The following is a 13210-nucleotide window of genomic DNA, read 5'->3' as shown; positions in this document are numbered from 1 at the left end:
GGAGTGATGGGGAGGAAGAGTCAATATCTGTAGCTAGCTGAGTAAACATGGGGAGGGCTTTCAGGACAGAAATAAAACTGGTGTCTTGAAAACTTAATCATCACCATTATGAAAAGGTAGGAGGACTCATTTCTCCTGGAAAACACAGCTACACACATCCACAAAGGAAAAAGACTTTAAAATGATTTTTTTTTAAATATTGTATCAGTGCTGTACACTGGGAGTAGAAAAGAGAAAATGCAACTTCTGGATCAGTCTATTTTCATTTTAGAGTTCTCTATTGGTTTATAGGGAATTGTAGCCACTTCATTAATATAGGACAACACCATGTGTTTTTAGGCATGTGTTGGCATGCTAATAAAGTCAAGGAGTGGACTGAGACTCAGGATGAAGTCACTTCATTTGCCATCCCATCTGCACTATAAACATCTGCAGTTCTACTTATGGCACAGTTTCTTTCTTAGGTCATTCAAAGTGCTGCAGACTGCTGCAAAATGGCTAAAGTGGGATTCTACAGTTGGCTTACAAACACAACATTAATTATTAAATCTCACTCCCCCAGTCATCTGTTGTTGTCTCCTTGGCCAAGTCACTTCACCCATCTTGCCTCCAGTGTCCGCATTGCTGGTCTATGAATGCGTATGTTTCAGAGGTGGTCGGAAAGCCTGTTGGCGTGCATTGACTGCCACGTTTCCGTCAGTCTGCCCCAGGACAGCTGTGGTTACACTTGTAGCTCACCATGACCAAATATGAATGAGGAGTGGATGAATAATGGATCCAATGTAAGCACTTTGAGCGCCATCACCAGTAAAGCGCAGTATAAATCTGTTGTTGTTAAGAGAATAGTGCTCAATACTGAAACGGAAAACATTTGGGTGTATGAATTGTTGTAAGAACTGTTTAGCCTGGCAGTCAGAATTTAAGGATTCCCAAACAATATGCAGTGCTTTAACTTTAATGTTACTGAGGAAACTGCCACAAGAAGGAACAGATAAAAAGTGTAGAGCAATTATCACAAGAAACTGGTGGAAGCTCAATTAAAGATTCTACCTTCTACCAACTGAAGCGTTACCATAAACGCAGATCGGGCTGGAGCCAGTGTCAGTTATTTGAGACAGGAGGGAAACAGATTAAATACTTTTCCACTGCCCCGAGAAGCCAGATGTTGGCAGGTATTAGTGTTTTTTTAAGTAGGCTAAAAAGGGTGATGTTGAAACTACAAAAGGCATGACTCCAGTACCAGGAGTAATACCAATTGGGTAGCGTACAGGTACAAATTAGGCTCATTTCATCCATTGAGATGCTGGACAGATGATAATACTCCAGTGGAGTTTGAGAAGGGGCGCCAACAATCAGGTGTGAGCACGTGAGATTGATTGCAAGGCCAGAGGAAAGTGCTCAGAAGTGAGACCTCAGCATTCACCTTGTTTCACTGCCTGAGCATCAGCAGAAAAACACGACCTTGGAGAGAGATCAGGTTTCATGGAAATGGAGAGGAGAGAGTTTCACAGATACCTTCCAGCAGCAGTCCACCATTGTTAGATCAACTCCTTTTGACAGTTTGCCTGTTGCAGGTTATGTTTTGAACTACATGAGAAACACATCCATATATAAAACAAAAATTGTGAATATGAAGCTGCTTGGTCTGTTTTGTCAGTTTATTCTTGATAAACTACAATTTAAGTACCAGGGTATATTGTTAGCCAACAAGGCACTAGCAGGGATATCCTGTTTGGCAAACCATGTGATGGTTCATTTGGGTTTCACAAGCCTTAACAATCATTGCCTTCATGCAAGAGATGACTGGAATAAATCAGAACGCACCTGAACAACACCCATACAGGAGTCCAGGAAAATGGTTCCTTTGGGCTCTTTGGAGATCTTTTCATCCTTGTAAAAGTTTAAGTTATATGAGCCGTCCCCGAGCTGGGTTAGATGGAAATACCGTCTCTTGAATGACTGAAATGATGACAAGAAATAACATTTCACTCTCAACCAATGGAAAAGCAACAATTTAGTAGCAGCACTTTAAAGCGGTCCATATCTTCAATATTTTATACTTTCAGTCTGGGACTCCATTCAAATAAAACCTGCCAATAAAAAGGTATTCCTGATCTCGGTTAATCCATGGATATGGTTAGGGGACACCTGCTACGCGTTTCCAGTGAAACAGACATAAACAGTTCACAGTAATATAAGCATGTGCTGGCTCAGTCTGTAGTTAACATAATATACATGGTCTATGATTTGTTTGTTAAATTGTGATGTGGGAACAATGCCATGGCCAGATAGCTTGGTAGTCCACTAGCTAGCTAGCTATAGTAGCTATCCTGTGTATGTAGCTTTGTAAGGCATTATTATATCACTAATTCAGTCCTGTGGAAAACTGGACTTCCAGGCTTTGAGAAACCGAATAGTAAAGATGACGTATTGTTAGGAAATGGAAAAAACTGAGTTTCCATTAAGACTTCTACATTAAACAACATAAAGGCAATGGTATAAAGCAAATGCTTAGCAACTTTGCTAGATCAGTTCAGCTCTTCACCACCGTTGATTCACCACAGCTTTCTCACCCTCATGGTCACGCTGATGGCACTGTTCATGTTTCCTTTGTACAACCAGCCATGTTTGGAAATCCCACCTTTCTGGGACCCTAGGGAGGCTGTATCCTGCAGAATACAAAGACACAAGATGAGACTATGCTAAATACATCTTGGCAAGCATTGAAAGTCTCATGTTTAAATAGCAATTCAGGAAATACTTCACGTTTTATGATAATCCAAACAGTTAAATAGGGGTTAAACAATGGATGTCTTGATCTAGATATTTTGTAACTGATACAGATCCTGATTACACTTTAACATTGCAAGTAAAAAAGGGACATCTAAAACAGAAAAGTATAAAATAAAACCTTTATATAACAATGTCTTATTAAAGGTTAAGTGTTTCATTATGGTGTTGAAGAAAGCTTTTTGTGCCATGATTACAGTGAATGCACTATCTGGGATGCTAGGCCATGGGCAGCTTTACTGTGCCACTATCTTTCCATTGATAGGACATCCCACACTATCTTAGTGGAATTGATCAGCTGAAACTGTTTTATTCATGTTAGGAAATTTTGCTTCATGTGTTGGTTATATTAATGATGCCATAAATATAGCCACAGAATTTGAAAGGAAACATAATAATGTACAACTGTATTAATATTATAATTACCTTACACTGAACACCACTGTCATGGCTGACATAAAACAACAGACATTGGGAGCTGAAGTGTACTCAGTGACCCTGATGCCAAACAGACAAAGTAAATACTCATCCACCCCTATCAAGACATTTAGAAAAAAATAATACTGTAAAATTTACCTATAGACTAGCATTGTCATTTTTTGCTTTACAAAGACTTTGCTTTTTTGCAAGTGGAGAAACATAAGAATAATATCATGTCATCAACTGCATCCTGCCAAAGCCTCGCCCTGCTGTGTAAAAAACCTTTAATCTTGTGGTTTGAGTCAACACAGACCCCAACCATGTGCAGGCTGTCTCAGTAAAAACAAGCAGGCAGAAGAACATAAAACAAACTCTGACTGTCAAACAAAATAAATATGTTGATCTTCAGAGCAGCAATATGACACATGAATACCAGTTATCCCACACAACATTCCTAACATGATTTATGAGCTCATGCCTTTCGCATTTGACCAAAAACAAAGCTACAATGACCCACCTGCTCCCATGAGCTGTGAAAATAAACCAATTAGGGGAGTAATGATAGAAGAGATGGAGACAAACTACAGCACAGTTCTGGTTTAGATCATCCCTTCATGTATAAAAGATGTGTCTTTGGTAGTTAAGACTTCTCTGCTTTGAAAGACTACAGTGAGGAGCTGTGCTGACAGTTCCACACAGAGAAAAGATTGAATGGCCTTTCAAGATGTCATTTAACTGGGCCAGTGTCACTTATTCTTCTTCTCTCAGTCTAAGAAAGCAATAGAGGATTTTAAAAGCCCAAGAAAGACTTCTAATACTTTCAGTGTGTAGGAAAGTAGAGTGAGTTGAAAAGCAACTGGAAAAGTTCAGAGCCCATTTGTTGTCTCTGGTGTCTGGACAGTGTTTACCGGTAGAAACCAGAGAGGCCGAAAAGTCGCTGAGTTTAATATCTCTAAAATACAGTTTGATACTGGAGAATTTTTCATGGACGTAACAAAAATTCAAGCCAGCAATGTTGTCCAGAGTGCACAAATGTAACAACTATCCTTTACATCTTTTTTCCCCTTACTTAAATCTGCACTAGCTTACACACAACATAGAAGAGAAGCATTTAAAAACTCCGAGGGTGCATTTCAGCTTACATCCACGGGTACTTTCCTGCCTGCAGGAGGCACAGTTTGACACCTGTGAGGAGGGCAGGATGGACTCATCATGTTACACCTTTTGAAGACATGACCTTGTGATGTAGAATTTTAGATAACATTTGTTTCTGCAACAGATTAGTATTATCTTTGGTGTTTTGAACACTCCCACCAAGTCTAAGTGTTTTTCAGGTAACTTATGAGATTTCTCGTACAGACAAATACTCATTAATCTTTACAAGACTACACACCCACTCTGTCATACATGAATTAGCAGAGGATGAAAAGAGCCAAATGCTGCAATGGATCTTTGAGATCTAACAGGGGGGAAAAGTGTCTAACAAAAGTCTAACAACCACAACGACAACAGAAAATGCAAAATAGATGAATAAGAGATTGGAATAAATTGGAAGTATGTGGTGTTTTAAGGATGAGTTTATCTAAGTAAGAGCACACTTATGAAAACTTATTATGTTATAAAGTGGCTAAATATAAAGCTGGGACAGTGGAAAACGTCATAAATACAGAATGCAGTGTCTGGTAAATGATTCAAAGCTATATTTGATAGTAGTACAAAGACAGCAAGTTAAAACTGAAACAAGTTTTGGCTTTTTGAAAACTCTTTGTACAAGTGCATTTCTACCACTGTTTAGCATCACCACTTTTACCAAGACAGAAATGCTCAACAGTTAAGCACCCCCTTTCTTGTAGTTTTGTTCTCATAATGCACCAAATGCATTATTTTCAACATTTTGTAGATTATGCAGGACTGGACAGTGGGCAGGCCCTTTTTGGACCAGAATTCCAAGAGCCATGCTACTGGAATAAAAATATGCAAGACATTCCCTAAAAAAGACATGATTTAAATAGAAACATTTGTTGCACCAAAACCTGTATTATTCATCATCAATCCTGCTTTCATAGATGTCAGTGTTATCAATACTTTGTTCACTAATGTACCTCTGCAAAATGACTGATGCTAGCTTTTTGAGCTGTGTGCTAATAAAAACTCAAATAGGTCCCTCTCCAACTAAATCCTGTGATGTCCAACTATATTTTTAAATTTGGGGTCTTCAGACAATAGATAGTTTTCCAATTTCTCTCAGTCCATCTTACAAAAGCTTAAATCCAGTGTTTTATAATATTATATGTATCTTTACAGTTCAAACAGACCTGACAGTGGTTCATATAGTTCAATTTTTAGTAAGGTTTATGCAACTCTTGACATATGAGAGGTGAGGTTTAAATTGTTTGCAACAAGCAAAAGGATGTTTTTCCATCTTTAAGAGAAGAAGTGTGTTCCTTCAGTGTTCAAGTCTGACAAAAGAGGATGAAAACTCACCTCATCTTTATCAACATCCTCATCCACCTCAAATACATGGACAGCCAGTTTATCAGGCCGGGACACTTTGCTGTAAAAATAAGCAGATTAGACAGATAAAGAGATAATTTTCACTTTGAAATTTTTCAAGTGCATATGGCACAAAGTAGTCTGACTGAGATTTTGACTCTTTTAAAATGATGACGTATTTGTAGCTTTCTCAGGAGTCAGAAAAAAAAACGTTGCAAATGCAAATTCCTGGAATGCTGAAATGCAGCACTTACAGTAACTGCTCATGGAAATATGCTAAGGTGTATTCTGCCTGCTGGAAAATGAACATCTGCCAAAGATAGAAATGACTTTAACTGAAAGATAGAACAAATCTTTTACAGGCACTCTGCGTCACTCTGCTTTGTTTTCAACTTCCCCACATTCAGAAAAGTGCCAAAACATTTGGCAACTGTTGTACTGTGAAGGACACTGTCAGCTCATATCCTAACACACTAGCCATACAATAAATATACTTCAGGGAAGAAACTGGAGCTGATGACACAATCTCTGGACAATGTGGGTGGTTTCCATCCTGGCTTCATTTGGTAAATCATTAAGTGCACTGTAAAAATGAAACACTCTTCTGACTTATTTGTATCCTGTATTTCCCTGTAATTAGGCCACAGCAGCATCTTAGGAAATAAAAGGAGCAACGGCTTATCTATGCAGCCTTGAACAGAAAATCCTGTGTAGTTTAAAATCTTTGCCATCCGTATATTGTCGCCTACCTGTCAGTGGCATGGCACATTGCTAAGTTACCTCTGAGAATATAGCTTACAGTAGAGCTGAGGATTTAGACTACAGACTTACTTTGGAAGTTGACGAAAATCACCAGAGTACTCATCATACTTGTAGCTGACAACATGCCAGTCAGACTTATAGGTCTTGATGCACTGAGGAAACAACAAACAGTTCAGTAGCAAAGTAAGCATCATCCTGCTTGAAGAAAGCTGCACCATAAGAAACACTGTTAGAATCTTTTCTACAATGCTATGAATTACCAGTCCCACAGATAAATTATGTAAATACCAAGATGATAGTGTGTTTTCTTAAATATTTTCCTTCCTTTAGTCAGTGAATAGGTCTTTCACTCAAGTGCTGATCAAAAAAACGAAACATTGGTATTTGGTTGTGGGAATTTGTAAAATTTTCAACTTTTTTCTCATCTCCACACACACCTGACCAGTCCCTGCATGAAGTGGGTACACTTGTTGGATTGCTTCTTTACAAAAGTTGGACCACCTGATAAAAGACTGAGCCAAAGTATGCAAAGCTTCTAAAAGAAAGCTCTGTACTCCAAGATGGGCCGAAGCTGCCAGAATAATTTATCAGAGCTGGATAGAAGTTAGCTGCATAGCACTGGAAAGCCCTTCCCCCCACTTGCCCCTTTTTGACCGAGCTGGTTCCAGTGATGGTTTGGAGCCGGAGCCTGATTAAGCACTGGCTCTTTGACTTTGACTTTCCAAGCACTGGCTCTCAAAACTGGTTCTAAACGGGTGCCTACTCTTTGCTGAGCCAAACTGAAGAACGCATTCACTTTGCTGGCCTACATAAGAGTGTTGAGACATGGACCAACATCTTCAAACCAGTAAAGCAATAGATTAGGCGATCCAGGGTTTCCTGGAATTGTGGTCGTCTCCTGAAATCCAAAATAAAATGGACGGGGCCAGTTGGACAAAGAGCAGCTCTTTGAGCAGCTACAGAGGGAGATGACTGCAACTGGCTATGAAGGTAGCTTCAACCAGCTAGTTAGCAAATTAAAAAAGCTGAAAAAAAAGACCAGAAAATGAAGCTGGGAGACAGAGGCAATGAGTTCTGAAATAAGTCTTCATTTTGATTTATAGAATTCTATTCTAGGAGATCGGCCAGCAAACGAGAAAAACTGGGGCACTGAATTTCACCACAGCTGAGTCCATCCTCCTGCCCATGGTGGCAATTCCGAAGTGGATGCTCGGAATGCCATTGAACCTGGTAAGTGTAGCAGTTTCATGCCGTTACTAGCGTGTAACAAGGTGAAATTACCTGTACCTGTGACATTAGATATGTCACAGGATGGATAGACGTTTAGATCACATAATGATGCAGTACTGACTTGCCTCCGTCTATGGAAAACACAACAGGTTCTTTGGAAGCACCGGAGCAGAACCAGCTAAGAACTGACTCTAGCACCAGCACTGAACTCATCTTTGGTGGAAAAGGGGCTACTGTGGTCAAATGCTGGATTTAGAGAGGCAGTGCCCACCTGATTTATAGGACAATTCATCCCTCATGACTGCTTTACAGTGTGTTTAGACAACAATTAATTCTTTTCTGACGTGATGTGACCTTTACAATCTCCAAATTTCAGCAGACAGCTAATTGATCAGAAACTGCTCTTATCAAAAAGATGAAAGCTTGACAAGAAGCTATGGTGAAATCTTGAGATAAACAAATGCAGAAATAAAACTAAACAAATAACATTAGATATTGTTTTAAAGATAATTAAAAATAATGACTGTATTTTGACTCCACCTCAGACTTTCCATCCCTCAAAAGGGAGTATATCACTATCCTCCTTTTCTTGGAAAAGAGACATCTGTTCATTGTTAAAGCCAGTGATAGGAGCAGCTTACTGGTATCTGTTCTACAGAAATACATGTCATTTACAAGAACTGGTCCTGCACAGAGACAAAATGCAACCTAAACAGTAGGGTCAACTGGACTGGAAACAGAGCGGCTCTCCCTCTCCACATCTGTCCTGCTGATGTCACTCAACACTCGCCCTGTCTTGATATCTTTATGACTTTTGACACGGCTCTCCTAATCGCTGACCTCTGTGCCCTGGAAGGTGACCTGTTAGTGGGCAGCTGGTGTGTAGCTTTCAAAAGATGGGCTGAAGTGTAATTCATTATCCTAATCAGCATTTTGTTATTGTCTTTTGCTACAACAGAATCTTCAAGTTTTGAAAAAGACTGAGATGAACTGGAAGCTTCAGTGAACCAAGTGATGGCAGATGTGTTCAAGACCCGGCACAGACAGACTGACATCTTTATAAACCAACACTGACAGAAAATAACCAGATAACCAGATAATCTTGTGAAAATTACTTGCACTTTATCATATTAACATCTTTTGGCTAAACAGGTACAGTTGAAAAAAAACAGTTAATAACACTTATACCTTCAGAAATAGTCTTTAGTTATTGCTGTAATTGCTGCTAACATTAGGTCATAAATTTGGTAATGACTCACATTAACGTCATTGTGGTGAAGTGCCATGTGTGTTTAGTTAATGTGGAAATTTATAGACTTTTTATATGTCTATAACTGCACCTACAATAATTATTTTTAACTTTATAAGTTCATTTAAATGTCTAAGCTTGTTTAATAAGTTTTAGTGCTTGATTTTTTGGGGGGTGTTTGTACATACATGAAATACAAGGTAATGAACCTTACTGTTTCCACACCTGTTTAATCCTTTAAAGGTCTGGTTGTGTGGGAGTACTTCTTATTTTCTTCTATTTAAAGTTTGGTAAAAATTTTCATGTTGTAGGAATTTTTCACTCACATTTAGAAATTGATTAAGACAATGTGTTTCCAGGTCCTTTAAAATCCACCTACCTCTTGGACAAACAGACTCTGGGCCTCCCTCTCTGCATTTTCAGGCACTGTTGGGTGCAGAGTTCTCCCGTGGCGCTTCAAAGTTGAAATCTGTGAAACAACGTAGGCGAGGAAAAATAAAAGAAGGGAATTACAGCAGATTACAAAACGTGGAAAAAATGCAGTAATACTGAAAATGAAACTAAATGTATTTTGCAAGTATTACGGCTTTTCAGCTGGACACAGTGGCTAGGGGTGTGCTTTTAAATGTTATTCTACATTTTAAAATGGACCACATCTGATGAGTTCAAAACAGTTGAAACAGGCTCATTGCTGCTACTTTTACTAAACATGTGATGTTTGGCAATAATTGAAAAGACACCTCTTTGCACATTCATATCATTCAGCTATTGTGTGACTACAGAGATGGTTGTTTGATTGTGTTAAATAATTTTGCAGTTTGGGGTCAAAGTCTCTCCATCTATCCATTACTCAAATCAAAACAGTTCAAAAACTATTAAAAACAGGTGCGCAGAAAATGTTTAAAAGACCCTCAAGTCTAACTTTAAAAATAGTACACTTGACCACCCATAATCCCTGCAAGGCAAAAAGGAAAACTTAATACAACCATTTAATGAGCAGTTCAGCTGACTTTACTAAAAGAAAACAAGTGGCTTCTGGCTTTTTGCAAGTCAAGTGCTTGTCAGCTGTAATTGTGAGCTGCATTTGTTTTGTGGGAGGGATGCAGAAAATACCGAGTCTACCTTTCTTTCTTGGAAATAAAAAGTGCTTGTTGTTATTCATTTTCAAATGGCCTTAGATGAACTTTTCATATCTATTTGCTTAGTAAGACCTTCTACATTCTACACAGAGAATCATCCAGTAACATCACAAAATTGATGCAGAAGAAGATGACTGGTCAGAGGGTGATGAAGAAAAAGAATACAAAAGGTGTGAAAGCTGTTTTATAAGAAGCTTTAAATCACACACTTGAATGGAAGATCATACCTAATGGCAATGGTTAACATACTGAATTTCTTAAATAAACGAATACATTAATCAAATTTAAAAAGCACTTTTCATACAAAAAGAAGCAGAAAGTGCTTTACATAAAACTATTTCTTTACATACCTAAGTATATAACCAGATAGTTTTAAAAACACACCTGATTAAAATTTCCCTCTCTCTCTCTCTCTCTCTCACACACACACACACACACACACAGCCACACTGACAACATGCATGCACCCCCGACCCGACCCCCGAAAGTGAATTTTTGAATAGGAGATAAATAAAGAAGACAAAACATTGTTGTGTCTTTTCCGTGATGAAAATGATTGATGAAAAGCAAAGGTCTTTGGATTGATGCCCATGCGTTGTTTTCTTTTTTTCTCCTCCACAGGTAACTTAGCTAAATGTAAAGATCTAAGTTTGTTGCCACCTTCAACTTCACTGTATTGTACGGTATCAGTATTTGTAACCAATGCTTCCTTAAAACATATTTAAAATTGATAACAAATAGCAGCAAGTTACATAATAGTCATAACTTAATGAATCACTGTGTCTATACTTATATCTAAAAGTGAAAAAAAAAAGCTGCTCGTCATTCCCTCCATCACACTCATGATGACTGTGTCAGCTACAACAAATTCCATACCAAACTCTTTTTCAAGAAGCTAGCATTCCCTCTTCCTCTCTAGTAATGCAATTTCCTGCAGGGAAATGATAATCTTTACAATGCAGGGCAGGCAGCAGAAATAAACAAGCATAGAGGTAAGCAGGAGTCTGGAAAATGGGCAACAGGAAGCACTTAATTGGGCTCCAAAGGGAACTATTATTCTCTAGTTCAAAAAGCCTCAAATGAGCATAGGATGGGTGTGAGATAACAATGACTTCATCGAGAATTTATTCAGAGTATTGTCTTTCCAGAAGCTTAGCTTGAGTTAAGACTCCTTCTGGACTCTGAGTTTAGGACTTGTACACCTCGAGCAGCTCTGGAAGACTGAATATGGGCAAATCAGTGCTTTGAGCTAAAGATTAGCATACAGTACTTCCTACAGTCAACATTTATTTGTATGTTGCTTAGTTTAGCACACTAGCATGCTAACAATCAGTATGTGACACAGACTGAAAATACAGAGCCAGGTTTAGTTTATTTTAATGTTATTGTTTTTGTAGACATTTGGACATAAAATAATAAGAACAGCCGTAACTTAAGCCAAACTGATCATTTAGTAACTCTAATGGAGAGTTGTGACGCAAATGCTGTTTAGATTGCAAAATTCCACAACGTGAAAATGACAGCAAAACCTTCTGACATTGGTGAAGTGGTTGTAATAAGAAAAAAAACCTTAATGCTCTGATACAAATATAGATAAGTTTGTATGGAGTATAGCCGAAATTGAGCAAAAGGAAAAAAAAATCCCAACTTAATACAAAGGGAAGGCATCATCATCCAGAACAAAAGCTAAATGACATATGAATTTTCTCTCACAAAAACAACAACAACAACAACAACAACAACAAAAAAAAAACAGCAGGGAGAGATAAGGAGACTTGAAATCAGTTTTTTTATAATTCAGAAAAATGTTTAAAAACAGGTTTTAAACCAAAATGAACAACCAGTTTTGCTTTGTTGTGCTTTGTTTGCCTGACCAAACACAGACAGCACCTCTTCTCACTCCCTTCAAACACATAACTGATAACAACTTTGCCTGATCACGAGCCTGAGGACGCAGAAAACAGATGTCAAGTTCAAACACCGTGTCTGTATTGTGTTTTTTACCCTCAGTCAGAATCCCCTGTCAGCCCCTGACAACACACTGTTTGTCTGCAACACTAGCATGTTATGTTCTAACAGCAGGCTGAGAAGACAAAGTCAAGGCTGCTCTGCTGCTACTTAACACCCAGCTGCCAAGCTTTCCAAACTCAAACAACCACTACTACGATCCAGAGTCAAACCCAAGGTTAGCGACACTTAGCAAACCTGCCTTTTTAATAATAATATACTGATCCATATTCATCCTAATCCATGATCACTTGTACATCATTTAAAAAAGATTTTCCCCCAAAAAGGTCCTCATTATACATACGACCAACAACATTCTACTGTTGGGTTAGAAAGATTACTTTCTGCTTACTTTAACAGCTTGTAAGCAAATATGTTTTTCCATTAATTATCAGCTCATATACATGAGCTCCAATAATATTGCAGAAGCAAAATTTTGTTTTGCTTTTGTCAGAAAAAAAAAAAAAAAAAAAAAAAAAGATAAAAGGATTTATTCTAAAAGTGTGATACCATGAACATGTAGGTAATTTTACCATGGATGAATCACAGATTCTGCAGATTAGATTAGTTCTAATGCAACCAAAGCTCATCAGTTATACTGGGATCTGTGGGATGTGGAGCGCAGAAGATACCAAAACACAAGCTTTTAAAGCATAATGTTAACAAAAAAGATAATTAATGTTTAGTTCATCTGTTTGTGGTTTTGCTATTCTTGATGATTGATATAGGACCCAAATTTCCCTGAGGACTCTCCAAAGGGATTAATAAAGTATTTCTATTCTATTCTAGGCCAAAATACTGATGGCACACCAAGTTTTGAATTAATCCATGAAAAAATGGTAAGAAAAGTCCAATTCTGTGAATATGTCTTTATTTGGCCCTCTAACAAAATGTAACAAATACATTTCTGTTTCCTGGTATCTATCAGGGGGCAGACGACAAGTATCAGATTCTGTTCAACAGGATTTTTAGCCAAGTCTTTGCCATAAAGTGATGCAAAATGTCTCAGAAACTTTGTGCCAAATTTGTCACGTTTGCCTTTTATGGGTTAATGTCTATTTTACACTCACATGAATCAGTATAAAGAAACAGTCACAGCAATTTCTGAACCTGTTTTTGG

The 13210-nt window shown here is 38.1% G+C and overlaps 1 protein-coding gene across 6 annotated transcripts in view; it reads right to left on the bottom strand.

Annotated features, from left to right (window-relative positions):
• Window positions 1-13210, bottom strand: part of zmp:0000001200 (dedicator of cytokinesis protein 9) — a 75171-nt gene that overhangs the window by 28050 nt on the left and 33911 nt on the right. For all 6 annotated transcript variants that reach the window (XM_042001233.1, XM_042001234.1, XM_042001236.1 and 3 more), the window contains exons 3-7: window positions 9324-9413; window positions 6535-6617; window positions 5695-5764; window positions 2574-2669; window positions 1825-1959 (exon numbers count right to left, since the gene is read on the bottom strand). In XM_042001233.1, the coding sequence (XP_041857167.1) occupies window positions 1825-1959; window positions 2574-2669; window positions 5695-5764; window positions 6535-6617; window positions 9324-9413 (474 nt within the window). The remainder of the gene's footprint in view (window positions 1-1824; window positions 1960-2573; window positions 2670-5694; window positions 5765-6534; window positions 6618-9323; window positions 9414-13210) is intronic.

The sequence above is a fragment of the Melanotaenia boesemani genome, chromosome 12 (genome assembly GCF_017639745.1).
Source record: "Melanotaenia boesemani isolate fMelBoe1 chromosome 12, fMelBoe1.pri, whole genome shotgun sequence".
Taxonomy (NCBI): Eukaryota; Metazoa; Chordata; class Actinopteri; order Atheriniformes; family Melanotaeniidae; genus Melanotaenia; species Melanotaenia boesemani.
The sequence above is the reverse complement of the archived record's forward strand: the minus strand, read 5'-3'. Positions and strand labels throughout refer to the sequence as shown.